The 19,066-nt window shown below is 43.3% G+C and overlaps 1 protein-coding gene across 3 annotated transcripts in view; it reads right to left on the bottom strand.

Annotated features, from left to right (window-relative positions):
* The window catches only part of LOC139542594 (NAD kinase-like), a 32,990-nt gene extending 22,949 nt beyond the window's left edge, over positions 1 to 10,041 (bottom strand). Inside the window, exons 1-2 of one of the 3 annotated variants that reach the window (XM_071348206.1) lie at positions 9,807 to 10,041; positions 4,411 to 4,572 (exon numbers count right to left, since the gene is read on the bottom strand). In XM_071348206.1, the coding sequence (XP_071204307.1) occupies positions 4,411 to 4,559 (149 nt within the window). In that variant the 5' untranslated portion in view covers positions 4,560 to 4,572; positions 9,807 to 10,041. Of the gene's footprint in view, positions 1 to 2,604; positions 4,000 to 4,410; positions 4,573 to 9,806 lie in introns of those variants that run through there. The other 2 variants (XM_071348205.1, XM_071348208.1) reach the window with 2 other exon arrangements.
* Positions 10,042 to 19,066: the final 9,025 nt, after the last annotated feature.

Raw genomic sequence — 19,066 nt, 5'->3', positions numbered from 1 at the left:
CGTGGTCTGCCACTGCGAGGACGATCAGCTGTCCGTCCTGTCTCCCTGTAGCGCTGTCTTAGGCGTCTCACAGTACGGACATTGCAATTTATTGCACAGGCCACATCTGCAGTCCTCACGCCTCCTTGCAGCATGCCTAAGGCACGTTCACGCAGATCAGCAGGGACCCTGGGCATCTTTCTTGGTGTTTTTCCAGAGTCCGTAGAAAGACCTCTTTAGTGTCCTAAATTTTCATAACTAACCTTAATTGCCTACCGTCTGTAAGCTGTTAGTGTCTTAATGACCGTTCGACAGGTGCATGTTAATTAATTGTTTATGGTTCATTGAACAAGCATGGGAAACAGTGTTTAAACCCTTTACAATGAAGATCTGTGAAGTTATTTGGATTTTTACGAATTATCTTTGAAAGACAGGGTCCTGACAACGGGACGTTTCTTTTCTTGCTGGGTTTGTTCTATCTTTTCAGGGGGATGAAATTGAAATTATAGCCAGGTCTGCAAAGCTTGTTTGAAAAAGAGACTTTTTTCAAAGTATATAAGTTTCAATTAATCGAAAATGAGACATGGCAATCTGTACAAAGGCAAAAAGGCAATTTTTAAACAATGGATGAGCTTTTCTTAGTAATCTACTTGAGAACCATTTAGGGTTCAAGTAAAACTTTTGAATATGTGAAGCTTTTATATTTAAAAATTCTTGAAGGAGTTCCCACATACGCTGAGCACTTCTTGGCTGCTTTTCCTTCACTCTGTGGTCCAACTCATCCCAAAACATCTAAATTGGGTTGAGGTCTGGTGATTGTGGAGGCCAGGTCATATGATGCAGCACTCATCACTCTCCTTCTTGGTCAAATAGCCCTTACACAGCCTGGAAAATAAATGATAGTCCCATTAAGCGCAAACCAGACGGGATGGCGTATCGCTGCAGAATGCTGTGGTAGCCATGCTGGTTATGTGTGCCTTGAATTCTAAATAAATCACAGATAAATCAGTGTCACCAGCAAAGCACCCCCACACCATAACACCTCCTCCATGCTTTACGGTGGGAAATACACATGAGGAGATCATCCGTTCAGACACACACACCTCTCGCGTCTCACAAAGACATAGCGGTTGAAAACAAAAATCTAAAATTTTGAAAAATGTATTCCGGTCTAATGTCCATTGCTCGTGTTGCTTGGCCAAAGCAAAGTCTTCTTTTTAGTGTCCTTTAGTAGTGGTTTCTTCGCATCAATTCGACCATGAAGGCCTGATTCATGCAGTCTCCTCTGAACAGTTGATGTTGAGATGTGTCCGTTACTTGAACTCTGAAGCATTTAATTGGGCTGAAATTTCTGAGGTTGGTAACTAACTTATCCTCTGCAGCAGAGTTAACTCTGGGTCTTCCTTTCCTATGGCGGTCCTCATGAGATCCAGTTTCATCATAGCGCTTCATGGTTTTTGCAACAGCACTTGAAACTTTCAAAGTTCTTGAAATGTTCCGTATGACTGACCTTCATGTCTTAAAGTAATGATGGACTGTCGTTTCTCTTTGCTTATTTGAACTGTTCTTGCCATAATATGGACTTGGTCTTTTACCAAATACCCCCCCACCTTACCTTGTCACAACACAACTGACTGGATCAAACACATTAAGGCATTCCACAAATTAACTTAAGGCACACCTGTCAATTGAAAAGCATTCCAGGTGACTACCCCATGAAGCTGGTTGAGAGAATGCCAAGAGTGAGCAAAGCTGTCATTTAGACAAAGGGTGGCTATTTGAAGAACCTCAAATATATTTTGATTTGTTGAACACTTTTTTGGTTACTACATGATTCCGTGTGTTACTTCATAGTTTTGATGTCCTCACTATTATTCTGCAATGTAGAAAAGAAAAACTCTTGAATGAGTAGGTGTTAACTTTTGAACGGTAGTGTAAATGTGTCGAGACACCTCAGGATACCCTTTCAAAATAATTTATGAAACCTCAAACCATGAGAAGAATGCATACTAAGCCCTGGGTCTGTTTGTTATGAAACAATAATGTACCCATCCTGCATAGGCTAGGCCTACATTTTCAACATCCTCTCATTTACAATGATAAAATAATTGCCGCTCTAAGTATTATATTTTGACAATTCTACTGCCATGTTGTGTTGTTAAAGGGGGGCAATTTTCAGGAGACGTTGGAACATGTCTTCAGATACAGGTATGATTAATTTCTAGGACTGGTAATACACATTATTTTGGAAGGAAGTCAAATTAAATATGATATTATGCAACACCCTCATCACCCATCTGAAATGTCTAAGCTTAACCAATTGAGAAATACTATTCATCTCAAACACTGATTAAAACTTTAATGTCCAACCTCAGCTTTGGAAATACTGCAACAGCGAATAATGAAACAGGAATATAATAAATTAGGCTGCAACCAAAGAAACATTCCGTTTCACACACAGTGACCTTTTATCTTCTAAGTTCTCAAATACAGATAGTAAGCCAGCCTCAAGAGTGCAGCAGTGGAAAAATCCTGAACTCATATTTTCTCAAATTCATTAAAATACCAGTACTTAGATTGTATTAGGGGTGAATGGCAATTTCCAATTGGGCTAAATGAGTTCACCTGCTCTGATGGCGCTGGATAAGAGGACTGCCTCTCTTCCCCTCTCAGAAGGCCCTCTGGTCAGTCAGGTCACGTGACTCAGGTTAGCAAATCCTATTAGCTGTCTGGTTCTGAAGGTTCGCTATCTTTTACTACACTACAGGCTGCAGACAAACACACGGTGTTTGTGTGTGTGATGCTTAAGACGATGATAATTCACGGAGGGCTCAGCTGGTAGTTGCCATCACACACACTCCCTGCATCATCCACCGTGGGGAAATACACTTGATGTGTCGTTTCCTGGAAACCTCTGCTCTGGTTGTCTGAGGGACTGTACAGTATTTCACATTTGAGATGGTGCAATTTCAAACCACGGACATGTCGTAATGGGCTGCGTATATGTGCTCTCTGTCAACCTCAAACCACACTGCAAAAGAGAGGCTAGCACATTTAGGCCTACCAAGACGGAATAAATTAAGTTGAAAGTGGCAATTTATGGGTCTGTGTGTTATCTGAAAAGCATTGCGCACCAGGAAATCTCTTATGTTGATTCAACTGTCATACTCACTACCATATGACAGATGCCTCATTCTCAGTTGCTAAAACACAGTTTTGCCAACACCAGATGTTCATAATCATGGTTGTAGCATGCAGGATTCTCCAACAAGGTAGTGGTGCTGCTGAGTACGGCACAGGGGGGGGCTAAAAGTTATTAACAGCATGTATCTGCTATTTTGTGCATTCTTGAGCATTTATTTTTTTTACCCTATTTGGATGTGGTGCCTGGCCTAAAATGAAAAGCACAAAATTGTGCACAAAACCAAATTTTTTAAAACGCAACAATTTCACAGAGTTACAGTTTATATAAGGAAATCAGTCAATTTAAAATTCATTAGGCCCTAATATATGGATTTCACATGACTAGGCAGCAGTGAAGCCATGGGTAGGCATAGGCCCACCCACTGGGGAGCAAGGCCCAGCCAATCCGAATGAGTTTTTTCCCCACAAAAGGGCTTTACAACAGACAGAAACACTCCTCAGTTTCATCAGCTGTCTGAGTGGCTGGTCTCAGACGATCCCACAGGTGAAGCAGCCGGATGTGGAGGTCCTGGGGTGGCGTGGTCTACGGTTGTGAGGCCGGTTGGACGTATTGTCAAATTCTTTAAAACAACGTTGGAGGCAGCTTATGGTAGAGAAAGTAACAAATTCTCTGGCAACAGCTCTGGTGGACGTTCCTGCTGTCAGAATGCCAATTACACGCTCCCTCAACTTGAAATATGTGGCATCGTGTTTTGTGACATAACTGCACATTTTTGAATGGCCTTTTATTGTCCCCAGCACAAGGTGCACCTGTGTAATGACCATGCTGTTTAATCAGCTTCTTCACCTGCCACACCTGTCAGGTGGATGGATTACCTTGGCAAAGGAAACATTTTTACTAACAGGGATGTAAACAAATGTGCACAAATTTGGAGAGAAATAAGCTTTTTGTGCGTATGGAACACTTCTGGGGTCATTAATTTCATCCCATTAAACACGGGACCAACAATTTACATGTTGCGTTTTTATATATATTTTTTCTTAATTACATAGTGGCGCAGCCAATCCACAGGGTGGCGCAGTGCCACAGTTACATTCTTTGGGGAGAAACCTGGCAATCCCAGAAGTGTGCATATACAATTTGCGCATACACATTGAAAATGAGGCAATGTGAATAACAAAAAAATAGGGTAGTGAGAAAACCAAGAGTGACTTTAAATTTGATTGTTCCATCGTTTATTTTAGTATTCCACACGGTGAAGTGAAAACGGGGTGATAATACCGTACCTGTAGTCGCAAGCAGTGGCAGATGAGGTGCTCAAGCTGCGGGTCTTTCTGGTGCGGATGGCCAGGCCACGGGCGGGGGTCTCCCCACTATCGAAGTCAGAACAGCAGTAGGGGACAGCCTCCACTCCAACCTGCTCTCCAGTTTCCATCTCAAATCACAGTCTGATAGGAAACACACAGGCCAAGAGGGGACAAAAATGGAGGCGTCAGGTCTACACAGTCAACAAGGCAGGGTAACAGGTTGCCTTCAAAAGTGTGTCTCTTTTACGGTTTACATAGCCCAGAGTTTAACCTTATATGATATGAGTCTATAAGCTTCAGCTTTGGGCTACTGTTGACAAACGCCAAATGATACAGCCGCTAGCTTAGAACGCAAGGTCAGCGTACCTAGTACTCATGCAAGATAAACTTAAGCATGTTGTCTTTTTGGGAACGTTATAGCATGTATGTGCAACATTTAGCATACAAAGTATCTAGCTAGTCAGTGGCATATGACAAACTTTGAAAACACCTTGGACTTGTATCTGTATGTATGTATGGAGGCTCAAGAAATTGCATAGGAACACCGACTGTGCAGATTACATTACCCATGAAGTATTACTAGCTACATTTAATATTGCGTTGATCATTCTTTCAGCATTACGTTAGCTAGATAGCTAGCTAGTTACATATAAAGTGAAATGTGATTGCAAGCCAGTCAACACATTGTTTTCTTGCTAGCTAGCTACTGCAGTACTAATAGCGAGATATAGCTACCTTGCTAGCTACCTGTTACAGCTAAGTTAGCTAGCTCGCTTTTCCAAAATATAGTCTAACCACTGCTGGTATGACAAGTAACTTGGTTAGTACTAGTGCATCTCTTGTCATGGAGCCTACTACGGCAAGGTTATTAAACCCGCTTGTATGGCAATTAATCTAGCCAATGTTTAGGTGGTGGGCCGTACAAGCCATCTGCTTTAGTTTTTGAGATGATCACTGTCGATGGAGGAGCTGGTTTATACATAGTGTATATTTATTTCTTCTGAACACATTTGTTGGTTGGCAATGTCAATTCTTCCAAATTTTTCCTAAATACCTACATTTTATGTTTGCTAGCTGGACAGGCAAACACTGCCGAGTACTACACTGTAAACCAATCACAACACCTGTACTATCCATGGTACTATTGTTGCTAAATACATCTGCCAATGACATGATCCATACCAAAGGCAGTAGACAGTTGGTGAGAGCTCGAGAGATCTCCGTTCGACAAACTGCTCTATCAGGTAAAGTATTTTATTTAGTTGTAGTAACAGAATCATTATACCATCAATGCAAGCTGTAAAATGACTCCAAATAACCTTAGTAAAGTAGCTATCTTGCTAGTTAGCTAGCTAATTACAACAAGTAGATATGTTGCTAGCTAGCAGGAGAAGATAGCTTTATCACTAGCTAGTATGTCATTCCCGGGACAAGGAGCATTTTAGCTATCAGTTTATTCCAAGTAATAATTTAAGACTACAAAAATCTATAGGACAAGTATTGTAAAGCTAATACAGTCATCAAGTCAGGACACACTAATTAAATTCATAATGACAAGATATGCCACATGATCCCAGTCAATAGTTGGAGGATGATTGCAGAGCACCCTGCCTCAGACTGTCAGGATGTAAATTTTCAAGCTCACGAACTACATTCCTTTGCTGTGGTGATTTATTTGAATTATTCTTGTCTCACATGATCTATCCAGCTCTCCTGTGTCCTGCTCCCAGAGATCAACCAAGTGCTATTCACCAAGCATGGGCTGATTCATTCACCTGTGAGGAGAACCATCCTACTGCAGTTTGAACTAGCACTGCCCTCCCTCTTTAGATATTGGGACCACGTATGTATTTTCCTGTTGTCTTTCTTTGTGGGTTTTGTCTTACACAGCATAGTGCATTTTGAAGTTGAAGAACACCAACTACAGATACACAAGCTTGTTTTTGAGCACCTCAAATTCAATATAGAATCAGTCTGACAAGTGACAAACAGATTCTACTATTGTTACATGCAGTGGTAAGAATTCTATTGTCCCTCCAGGCTTTTACCATAGATGGTAGAGTTGTCGTCTTTGGACCACACAAGCTTTAGATTGCATTCTGCTAAGGCACTTGTCTCTCTCTACATCGGTGACCAGGGTGGGATCATTTCGATATGTCTATGGGGCCTGGGCACACAAATTCTCCTAGAGAGAAGTGGGTAATACTGAAGCACACATTGATGACAGTTCTACAGCCTCCATCAGAGACCCAGGCTTTTGACATAGATGGTAATGCTCTCATTTCTGGACTGCAACACTAAGATTGTGCCCTCCACCGCACTTGATATACATTGATTGGTATATTACACTATATTTAGATATTTCAAATGCTGCCTGAGACACCTTTGCTATGTCTACATATTAAATAAATGGTGAAACACTATTTGTGATTGTGTTCTTTGTTCGAATGTATATGCATAAAACGTACATTATGAAAAACATGTCTCTATCAGGAGGAATGGGCCAAAATTCACCCAACTTATTGTGGGAAGCTTGTGGAAGGCTACCTGAAACGCTTGACCCAAGTTAAACAATGTAAAGGCAATGCTACCAGATACACTCAATTAGTATGTAAACTTCTGACCCACTGGGAATGTGATGAAAGAAATAAAAGCTTAAATAAAATCACTCTACTATTATTCTGACATTTCACATTCTTAAAATAAAGTGGTAATCCTAACTGACCTAAAACAGGGAATTTTTTGTCGGATTAAATGTCAGGAATTGTGAAAAACTGAGATTAAATGTATTTGGCTAAGGTGTATGTAAACTTCCAACTTCAACTAAGTATCTTGATAATAAACTCAGGAAAAAGGAAACAGACCTTTGTCAGGACCCTGTCTTTCAAAGATAATTCGTAAAATTTCAAATAACTTCACAGATCTTCATTGTAAAGGGTTAAAATACTGTTTCCCATGCTTGGTCAATGAACCATAAACAATTAATGAACAAGCAACTGTGGAACGGTCGTTAAGACACTAACAGCTTACGGACGGTAGGCAATTAAGGTTACAGTTATGAAAATTTAGGACACTAAAGAGGTCTTTCTACGGACTCTGGAAAAACACCAAGAAAGATGCCCATGGTCCCTGCTTATCTGCGTGAACGTGCCTTAGGCATGCTGCAAGGAGGCATGAGGACTGCAGATGTGGACAGGGCAATAAATTGCCATGTCCGTACTGTGAGAACGCCTAAAACAGCGCTACAGGGAAACAGGACGGAGAGCTGATCCTCCTCGCAGTGGCAGACCACGTGTACCAACACCTGCACAGGATCGGTACATCCAAATATCACACCTGCGGGACAGGTACAGGATGGCAACAACTGCCAGAGTTACACCAGGAACGCACAATCCCTCAATCAGTGCTCAGACTGTCCGCAATAGGCTGAGAGAGGCTGGACTCAGGGCTTGTAGGCCTGTTGTAAGGCAGGTCCTCAGACATCACCGGCAACAACGTCGCCTATGGGCACACACCCACCGTCGCTGGACCAGACAGGACTGGCAAAAAGTGCTCTTCACTGACGAGTCACGGTTTTGTCTCACCAGGGGTGATGGTCGGATTCGCGTTTATCGTTGAAGAAATTAGCATTACACAGAGGCCTGTACTCTGTAGCGGGATCGATTTGGAAGTGGAGGGTCCATCATGGTCTGGAGCGGTGTGTCACTGAATAATTGCACTGAGCTTGTTGTCATTGCAGGCAATCTCAACGCTGTGTGTTACAGGGAAGACATCCTCCTCACTCATGTGGTACCCATCCTGCAGGCTCATCCTGACATGACCCTCCAGCATGACAATGCCACCAGCCATACTGCTCATTCTGTGTGTGATTTCCTGCAAGACAGGAATGTCAGTGTTCTGCCATGGCCAGCGACAAGCCCGGATCTCAATCCCATTGACCACCTCTGGGACCTGTTCAATCGGAGGGTGAGGGCTAGGGCCATTCCCCCCCAGAAATGTCCGGGAACTTGCAGGTGCCTTTGGTGGAAGAGTGGGGTAACATCTCACAGCAAGAACTGGCAAATCAGGTGCAGTCCATGAGGAGGAGATGCACTGCAGTACTTAATGCAGCTGGTGGCCACACCAGATTCTGACTTACTTTTGATTTTGACCCCCGCTCCCCTTTGTTCAGGGACACATTATTCCATTTCTGTTAGTCACATGTCTGTGGAACTTGTTCAGTTTATGTCTCAGTTGTTGAATCATGTTCATACAAATATTTACACATGTTAAGTTTGCTGAAAATAAACGCAGTTGACAGTGGGAGGACGGTTCTTTATTTTTTTGCTGAGTTTATATCGTGAGCTACCTGGCAATTCCCAGCCCTAGTATTGGGCAGTTTCTATTTGAGAAATAATCTGGTTTAGAAATCAAACTCTGGTCATTTAATTGCAGAGCGCATTGTACAACTGTTTTTAGATTAGTTCGCATTGCAAGGTACGCTTATGTTATGCCATATGTATTGGCTAATATACATATGCAGCTGTCGTTTTTAAACCTCCATTCTAACATACAATCTTTCTATCTACATTATTTTGTTTGGATTTATATGAAAATTATGATTGAATGTTTAAGTCTGCAACTAGTTAATTTAAATTGAATTCACTGAGAAATAGCTCATGAAACACTAGCTTCCTAAGCAGGCACATCAAGACCATTCGTATAGCATACTGCATATTTCAAGTGCACCCAAACTAATATTTATCTTACGTCATTCAGTCTTTGGGAGCTAAAGTTAGTTAGTCTCTCTGACCCAAAACACAGACATGAAATAGTGATCCGAATGTGAGGCTGTATTTACATTTTAGTTGGGTAGAAGCAGGCCATTGGCTGCCTTCATCATGAGAGGTACGTACAGGAGTACTGATTGGTTCCAAGTTTACACGTTTTTGACTGAGCAGACAGTGTTGACACAGTTACTTTTTCTGAGAAAATGTGCATGAATTTAAGGTGCCAACAAATTCAACAGTAACCATAAGAATATTTCATTGTCGATTACAAAACAATGCTCTCCTTCCTCGACGTAGGTCGAGCAACCACTGTTTTCGGCGTCGGCTTTCAACCTACTGTATTTACCTAAACGTTAGTTCAATTAACAGCAACACAACAAGTACCTAGCTAAGCATGCTACCTAACTAGTTATCAAGCTAACTATCTAGTGAGCTATCTGATAGCAAATCTGTCAGGCTAAAAATGTAGCTAACTAACCAGCTTCAACAGAGAAATCCGGACTAGCTGTCCAAGCTAACTTTTAAGCACTAGCTAGCGTGTCTGATGGCTAGCAAGCAAACTCGGCTAGCTAGCTACTTTACATCAACGCCTTCAAGGTAGCTCACCGTTTGAGGTAACACGCCGTTATGATTTGACACGAAGAATTGGGGCCACACTGCCGAAAAGGCTCTCTTAACCTGCTATGAAAATCACTTCGTATCGAAGTGGCGTGAAAAACGTTGGATCAGAGCTTCTCCATTACTGTTCCCTCGAACTGCCTCTTCTTCACTTATACGGTCTATGACTTGCCTGGCTACATATACGGTCTTCTGCTTCCTGACAGAAAACTGTCTGACGTTCAATAGTTTCCAGCTCTATCCACGCAGCAGCCTGTGACTTCTTCTTCGGGATAGTGTTGGCTGATCGCATCAAATTTAAGTTGCATACACCGCCACCTACTGTACTGGAGTGTGAGGCCATTCACGGCCTACCTATATTCAATTATTTGTGATACGGTACTATACAATTGGGGAAAAGGAAAAGTTACCCTGCCAACTATTAGCCCTTTCTAAAAAATAAAATACAAAAACACCTCATTCCACTATTTACCCTATCTAATCCTACTCCAGACCACTCAACACCCCCTGCAACTGTTCTGAAGTAAAACCTCGCAATCCCAAGCATTTCTCTGCCATGGCCACCACAACCTCTATTTTCTGTGACTTTCGATCCACTTCTGCAATGCAATTGACAACCATAGCTATGAATGCCAATAAACCTACCTTACTGAAGCACATATTCTTCCCATAACTCTCTGCCTACTCACAGGAATCCTCTCAGGATCCCTCACCCTGTACCCATCTTCTTCTAACACTCTCTTCACTGCTACTCTGACCCTAGCAACCTCAACCTGCATTTCTCTCACCGGACACCTCCCATCTCAAGCCCCATAGGCACCCCCACAACTTTCTCCACCGACACTACACATTTCTTTGTTTCATGCCCTCCTGCACACTTCTCACATCAAGGATTCTCCATCCTATATAGTGCTGCAACATGTCCATAAACCTGACACCTAAAACACCAAAGTATTTTAGGAACAAACGCTCTCACGGGATAACTTACCTTTGCCAGATAAGGTAAAACATTAATTTTTTTAACCTTTATTTAACTAGGCCAGTCAGTTCCTCTCTCCTACATCCCATCCTTTACTGACCTGTGTACCTGATAAAATTGCCTCGCCTTACAACTAACGTACCAGTCCGTTGGTCAAAGATCGAACGCTTCTGCCTAGATCAAGGACTTGACTTCCGTGCGGCCCAGTGGGACCTGAATATCTACCCTCTCTCTCCTCACAGCACTCTTAGCCACCACATGGTCCTTCTCCTTTACCTCCACACCCATATGGGCGGGAACCCAGCAAAAGCTTCCCACCACTACCATCCTCTCCAATCCCATTAACAGCACCATCATCTCCACAAACAAGTCTCCCCTATCCGACCTGCCCGTCTTCACACTACTCAACACTGCAGCCGAATCAGAGAAGATCACCACTGAGTGGTTTCACCTCCTCCACCCATCTCAGACCTATAATCACAACCATCAACTCAGCCGCATACACTGACATATAATCTAACATTGAAATCTGGGATATACACCCCTGCCTAATCAAAAGAGAACCATCGCGCTCTCCAAGAACCTTGGCTGGTACGTAAAACCTGCAAATTCAGACAAACAAAAAGGCATACTGGGTTCGCACTCAAAAAGATGTCACTAAGCTTACTTCACTATTCAATGTTTTTTATTATTTTCACTGCATCGGGGATAGCATACACAGACGTTTCGGCTTTACAGCCTTCTTCAGTGTAGGTAAAATTTTATTTTAATTCAAAACAGTATTTGTAGAAAACAGATGAGCATCAGGTGCTTTTAATCCTTGTTGCACCTCATCTGCCAATCAGGGATGTGGCTTTTCTGGTCTACCTGTAGACAAATTAGTAACAAAGAAATAAATATATTTAGATTTGTTTAATGCTTGTTTGGTTACTACATGATTCCATATGTGTTATTTCATAGTTTTGATGTCTTCACTATTATTCTACAATGTAGAAAATAGTAAAATAAAGAAAACCCTTGAATGAGGAGGTGTGTCCAAACTTTCGAGTGGTACTGTGTATAGATAATCGGTTTTATTTGTTTTTATATACAGATGGTTCAAAGGATCCATGCAGTGATAAGGTGGGGGCAGGGAAGTATATACACAAACAAAAAGGTGTAATGGGTTCACACTCAAAAAGATGTCACATAAAGCTTACTTCATTATTCGATGTTAAAGATCATGTTGAATATTGGACCCGCTATATAGACGACTGCTTTATGATCTGGACGGGTTCCTAAATTAAATGAATTTCTTAATTACATTAACTCTAGAGTACAATCAATTTCCTTAACTATGGAAAATAACTATACATTTCTTAGATTTGTTACAAAGAACGGACAATATCTAAGTACTAGAGTTTACAGAAAACCTACAGATAGAAAACACTATATTGACAGCTGATACTTATCACCCTCTCCCCTAAAAATAGGTTTACTAGTAAACCAACTTCATAAGACTGCATTGCATCTGTGACACAGAGGAAGAATATGATAGACAATCAAATTCTCTCCTTGAGCGTTTTGGCTTGAGAGGATACCCGATACCTGGCTTGATAAAGCTCAAAAACAACTTAAGCTTGAACAGAAGCCAGTTACTTAATAAATCCCAACAAAAACATACACTTTTTTCTATAAACTGTATACTTACTTTCAATGATCGCCGTCATGGCATTGTCTATTATCAATAAATATTGGCACATATTATCATCAGACTCCTCTTTAAATTCTGCCTTCCAGAATCCACCTTTACTCACCTATAAAGTATCAAGAAATCTATCAAATATATTGGTTAAATCCGATGTGGTCAAAGAGAGAAAAGAGGCATTCAGAAAAGGATGCTTCCCTTGTAGATCTTGTACCTCTTGTAGCACCATAAGGAAATGTTCTAACTTGGTATGCACTCAAGACTTCTAGGACCTATGAGATAAAGTAATGTGTAAATTGCACTACGAAATTAGTTATTTATATGTTAGTGTTCTTGTAATAAGATTTATATTGGAAAAACATCCCGTGCCTTGAAAGTACGCCTTGGAGAACATAAATCCACCTCGCAAGTTGCGAGACACTTTATAGAACAAAATCTTTCTATTAATGAATTGCGTTGCATCAGAATTGAAAAAGTTCATCCACCACGTAGGGTTGACTATGACAACAAATGACTCCAAAGAGAAGTGGATATACGAATGTAATTCTGTATCTCCACATGGTTTAAAATTAATTATTATATTTCATGTTCCAATAAGCCAAATTTAGACTGTTATACAAGAACAATGTCCATATCAGATTTTGCCTATCTTTTATGAGTCGGCCCCACATATCTATGAACGGTTGTGCCTAACGTCCTTTGTGGAAGACTACCTCATGAATTGATATTATATATTTGGGTGAGTGAACAACTGGGGCAGTTGATTTGTGAGTTGCCCTTGGTGCCCGCTCCCATACCCTATAATTATTTAAACATTTTCAAAGTAGCCACCCTTTGCCTTGATGACAGCTTTGCACACTCTTGCCATTCTCTCAACCAGCTTCATGAGCTAATCACCTGGAATGTATTTCAATTAACAGGTGCCTTGTTAAAAGTTAATTTGTGGAATTTCTTTCCTTCTTAATGCGTTTGAGCCAATCAGTTGTGTTGTGACAAGGTAGGGGTGGTATAGAGAAGACAGCCCTATTTGGCAAAAGACCAAGTCCATATTATGGCAAGAACAGCTCAAATAAGCAGAGAATCAACAGTCCATCATTACTTTAAGACATGAAGGTCAGTCATATGGAACATTTCAAGAACTTTGAAAGTTTCTTCAAGTGCAGTCGCAAAAACCATCAAGCACCATAATGAAACTGGCTCTCATGAGGACCGCCACAGGAAAGGAAGACTCAGAGTTACCTCTGCTGCAGAGAATAAGTTCATTAGTGTTACGAGCCTCAGAAATTGCAGTCCAAATAAATGCTTCACAGAGTTCAAGTTCTCAACATCAACTGTTCAGAGGAGACTGCGTGAATCAGGCCATGGTCGAATTGCTGCAAAGAAGCCACTACTAAAGGACACCAATAAGAAGAAACTTGCTTGGGCCAAGAAACATGAGCAGTGAACATTAGACCGGTGGAAATCTGTCCTTTGGTCTGATGAGTGCAAATTTGAGTTTTTGGTTTCAACCGCCATGTCTTTGTGAGACACAGAGGTGGTGAACGAATGACCTCCGCACGCACGTGTGGTTCCCACTGTGAAGCACGGAGGAGGGGGTGTGATGGTGCTTTGCTGGTGACATTGTCAGTGATTTATTTAGAATTCAAGAAACACTTAACTAGCATGGCTACCACAGCATTCTGCAGCGATACGCCATCCCATCTGTTTTGCGCTTAGTGAGACTAGAATTTGTTTTTCAATAGGACAATGACCCAACACACCTCTAGGCTGTGTAAGGGCTATTTGACCAAGAAGGAAAGAGATGGAATGCTACATCAGATTACGTGGCCTCCACAATCACCCGACCTCAACCCAATTGAGATGGTTTGGGATGAGTTGGACTGCAGAGTGAAGGAAAAGCAGCCAGCAAGTGCTCAGCATATGTGGGAACTCCTTCAAGACTGTTGGAAAAGCATTCCAGGTGATGCTGGTTGAGAGAATGCCAAGAGTGTGCAAAGCTGTCAAGGCGAAGGGTGACTACTTTGAAGAATCTAAAATATATTTTGATTTGTTTAACACTTTTTTGGTTACTAGATGATTCCATATGTGTTATTTCATAGTTTTGATGTCTTAGTAATATTGTACATCATACCATGCTGTGCTATGGTGTGGTGAAGAGTGCCGTCTATGGCTCACATAGCCTACCTCGTAATCTTGTAGATAAATAAGATATAAATAATATGGCTACAATAGGTTCTGCTGCACAGGGCAATACAACCTAACAACATGGCCGTGACTTCACTAATGAATGATCAGGAGTGCAACTACACAGTACTACTGAGCAGCACCATCATCCTCACACAACTGCATGAACTTGAGTGTATAATGCATCCACCACATGATTCCAAGCCTACATTTTCCACTCAGCTAAACATATCATGAATTATCTTAATTGAACCGTTGTAATCGGTTTATCATAATACAATATAGCACAATAACACATTTACAGAATCCCATCACTACTGACATGGTGTCTTCCAATACGCCCATTCACATGAATGGCATTCGGGACAGGTACTACAAAGCCAGCCCGATTGCCGATAGCTCAAATCCTTATTTCAGCATACCCGGAAGCTACAAAGACAGAGGGACAGATACAAACAAATAGCTCGCTCATCCATAACATTGATAAGTACAATTAACGGCACTTAAATTAAAAATGAAAGCTTGTCTGCGTATTCCTTATACTATTCCAAACTGTTACTGAAGGGAGGTAAGAATAATGTGTGTAATGTATGAACTAAGATCGCTAAGTTAACTTGTGTGTCGACCCACATTGCTAATGTAGCTGAAAACGGAGCAAGGACGGGGAGATGAGTGTGTGTGGCTGTGTTAGCTTACCAAATGCTGCTCACGGCCAGTGACGGACTTCTCCGTCACATTACCTTCCTCCACTCTTGAAGCGACCAAGTTCGGGAGCCGGGATAGATAGTCAACCGTGACATTTTATTTTCCTCCCTTGTGATGGACACAGAACCGGAAGGGCCAGAGCTCCAGATACCACCTGGTCACGCGAGAATTCCGGTCCTTCATGGTCTGGATCCAGGTCAGGGCTCTGTGGTCCGTGTGCAGGTCAAATTATATCCCAAGAAGGTAGTACCGGAGGCTATCTAGTGCCAACTTTATAGCCAGGCACTCCTTCTTGATTTTCGAATACCTGGTTTGCCCACTGACACTTCAGGAGGTTAAGCGTGAGGCCTGCATCATGGATCTTCCCCAGGCCTCTGCTAAGATGCTGTATGTGCTCCTCCCAGGAATGGCTGTAGATCACCACGTTGTCCAAGTGGCCAGCACAGCAATCGTCACAGTCCTGGAGGATCTTGTCCATCAGCCTCTGAAAAGTCGCAGGGGCAACATGAAGGCCAAACGGCATTACCTTAAAATGGAACAGGCACATCGGCATCCGGAAGGCAGTGTTCGTCCAGGGGCACCTGCCAATACCCTTTGCAGAGATCCAAATGTGGTGATGTAATGAGCTCTACCTATTCTCTCCAGTAAGTTGTCAATGCGGGGCATGGGGTAGGCATCAAACTGGGAGATGGCATTCACCTTACAGAAGTCCACGCAGACGCGCAAAGAGCCATCCTTCTTTGGGACAATGACAATGGGGCTGCTCCATTCACTTGACGATGGCTCGACAACATCCATTTCTATCATGGTGTGGACCTCTTCCTTGAGGGCTACCACCAGCCTCTCAGGCACAGGGTAAGGATGCTGAAGCACAGGGTTCTGGTCAGGCTTCAAACGGATGACGTGTTCCACAACCTTTGTTCCTCTTGGCCTCTAACTGAAGAGGGCCGGATACTTGCCAAACAGCTGCTTCAGCTCATCTTGCTTTAAAGTGTATGACCTCTACTCATCCCTTCCATGCCTCTGGGACCCCGTACGACACGTCCTCTTCTTCTACTCTGTGGACCAGGAAGGACATCCCCTTGGACAGTTCCTCTCTCTCCTCCCAGGCCTTGAGGAGGTTCACATGGTAGGTTTGCTTCTCCTTACCCTTGTCCGGGGGCAGCACCTCGTAGGTCACCGGGCACATCTTCCTCCCGATTAGGTCCGGCCCTTGCCACTGCACGAGGAGCTTGCTGGTAGACGAGGGAATAAGATGATGAGTGAGCTCAAAGTCATGAGGGATCAGGCTACTTCCGCTGCTGCTAAGCAGAGCAGACCATCATCAGTAGTCAAGACTCCAGGCCACCCTCCAAGAGCGGCTACACCTTCGCCGTGTCCCACAGAGTCAAGCTACCACCCTGATGTGGACTATAGCCAACCTCCTCACCAGGCCAGTGCTGCACCTTCACAGCGTTACGTCGGTGCAGTGACCCGGCAGTTTTTTCCTCCAAGGGCTCACCCTTATGCAGCAGCCTATGAGCCATGAAGAGATGCCAGCCAAAGGCAACCAGAGCACCCACCAGGTCACTGAACAGGTCAAGTTCCATGGATAGCTGGGCCATAACCTAAACCCCATCCGCAGCCCTCTAGAGGCTCCAGTGCCGCAGCAGAAGAAAAGTGCTTAAGGACAGACTTGGGCAGAAGTCAGAAGGGCGAAACGTGCAACATCCATCCTTCAAGGAGCTAAAGACCACCCGGAGAGTGCCTGGTAAGCACAGTCACAGAGGTGCTCTACTTGGACAGACCAGCTGATTGTAATCGCGTCCTACTGAAGGTGATCGGGGTGCTCCTACACCATGGAGACGGTACCTTAGACACCTACGCTATTCTGGACGACGGGTCCGAGCATACCATGCTCCTTCCAGATGTTGCACAGAAGCTTGGGTTACAGGGGAACACAGAATAACTAGCCTTCAGAACCATTCGCCTGGACATCCAGACCCTCTGTGGTGCATCAGTGACCTTTCGCAACTCTAATGCCTCGCAATCCAAGACCAGTTTCCAAATCAAAGGGCCTTCACTACAACCCGCCTTGGACTAGCAGACCATTCCTATCCAGTGACCAAACTTCAGAAGTGGTACAAACACTTGGTTGGTCTCCCCCTACAGTTGTTCATCAAAGCCAAGCCTCTAGTCCTCATTGGTGCAGATCATCCTCATTTGATCACCCCCATCGAACCAGTGAGGTTGGGTCCTCCGGGTGTACACCACCTGAGCCAAAGTGTTGGTCCAGCACCTATGGCATTAACATCGTGACTGGGATGACCCTCTTCTCATTCAAGATCTTCTCCAAGCTTGGAACAATTGGGAAGGAGAGCTACAGATACTGCCACACATCATCCTGCCTAGGCGCTACGTACCTGCAGATGTCTACCAGTCGAGTGTCACCAGAGAGGTCCATGTGTTCTGTGACGCTTCAGAGAAGGCCTACGGGTCTGTGGTGTACCTGAGAACAGAAGATAGTCAAAACAAGACCTACCTGTCATTCCTGATGGCCAGGTCCAGAGTTTCTCCTTAGCGACTACATTCCTTGCCAAGACTGGAGCTCTGTGCAGCCGTCACTGCTAGAGAAAGAGCTTACCTTGAAGATAGACCAGACCACGCTGTGGACATATTCCACAACATTGCTGATGTGGCTGCAGTGGAAATCCTGCCACTTTAAAGTTTTTGTAGGCACCCGGGTGGCTGAGATTCAAAAACTTACAGACCTATGTGGATTTGGCGAGGAATCCCGCAGATGACATCACAAGAGGCAAGACTATGAAAGACCTTGCGGAGCCCAACAGATGAAGCCAAGGACCCCCGTTTCTCATTCAAAGTCCAGACGAGTGGCCAGCTAAGCCAAACGTTCATCGTGAAGAGAACACGTCTGAACTCCCAGAAGCCCACCTTCTGTCGTGTCACTGCAGTTGCTGGACCCCAAGACCCAGATGTGAGCCAGTATACCACATCGTGCGTCGAGAAGAGATGGGGGATAATCTTCAAGTGTCTCACCATGAGGGGTGTACAGTCGTGGGCAAAAGTTTTGAGAATGACACAAATATTAATTTTCACAAAGTCTGCTGCCTCAGTTTGCATGATTGCAATGTGCATATACTCCAGAATGTTATGAAGAGTGATCAGATGAATTGCAATTAATTGCAAAGTCCCTCTTTGTCATGCAAATGAACTGAATCCCCCCCAAAACATTTCCACTGCATTTCAGCCCTGCCACAAAAGGACCAGCTGAATCATGTCAGTGATTTTCTCGTTAACACAGGTGTGAGTGTTGACAAGGACAAGGCTGGAGATCACACTGTCATGCTGATTGAGTTCGAATAACAGACTGGAAGCTTCAAAAGGAGGGTGGTGCTTGGAATCATTGTTCTTCCTCTGCCAACCATGGTTATCTGAAAGGAAACACGTGCCGTCATCATTGCTTTGCACAAAAAGGGCTTCACAGGCAAGGATATTGCTGCCAGTAAGATTGCACCTAAATCAATAATTTATCAGATCATCAAGAAATTCAAGGAGAGCGGTTCAATTGTTGTGAAGAAGGCTTCAGGGCGCCCAAGAAAGTCCAGCAAGCGCCAGGACTGTCTCCTAAAGTTGATTTAGCTGCGGGATCGGGGCACCACCAGTACAGAGCTTGCTCAGGAATGGCAGCAGGCA

The sequence above is a fragment of the Salvelinus alpinus genome, chromosome 17, assembly GCF_045679555.1.
Source record: "Salvelinus alpinus chromosome 17, SLU_Salpinus.1, whole genome shotgun sequence".
Lineage (NCBI taxonomy): Eukaryota > Metazoa > Chordata > Actinopteri > Salmoniformes > Salmonidae > Salvelinus > Salvelinus alpinus.
The sequence above is the reverse complement of the archived record's forward strand: the minus strand, read 5'-3'. Positions and strand labels throughout refer to the sequence as shown.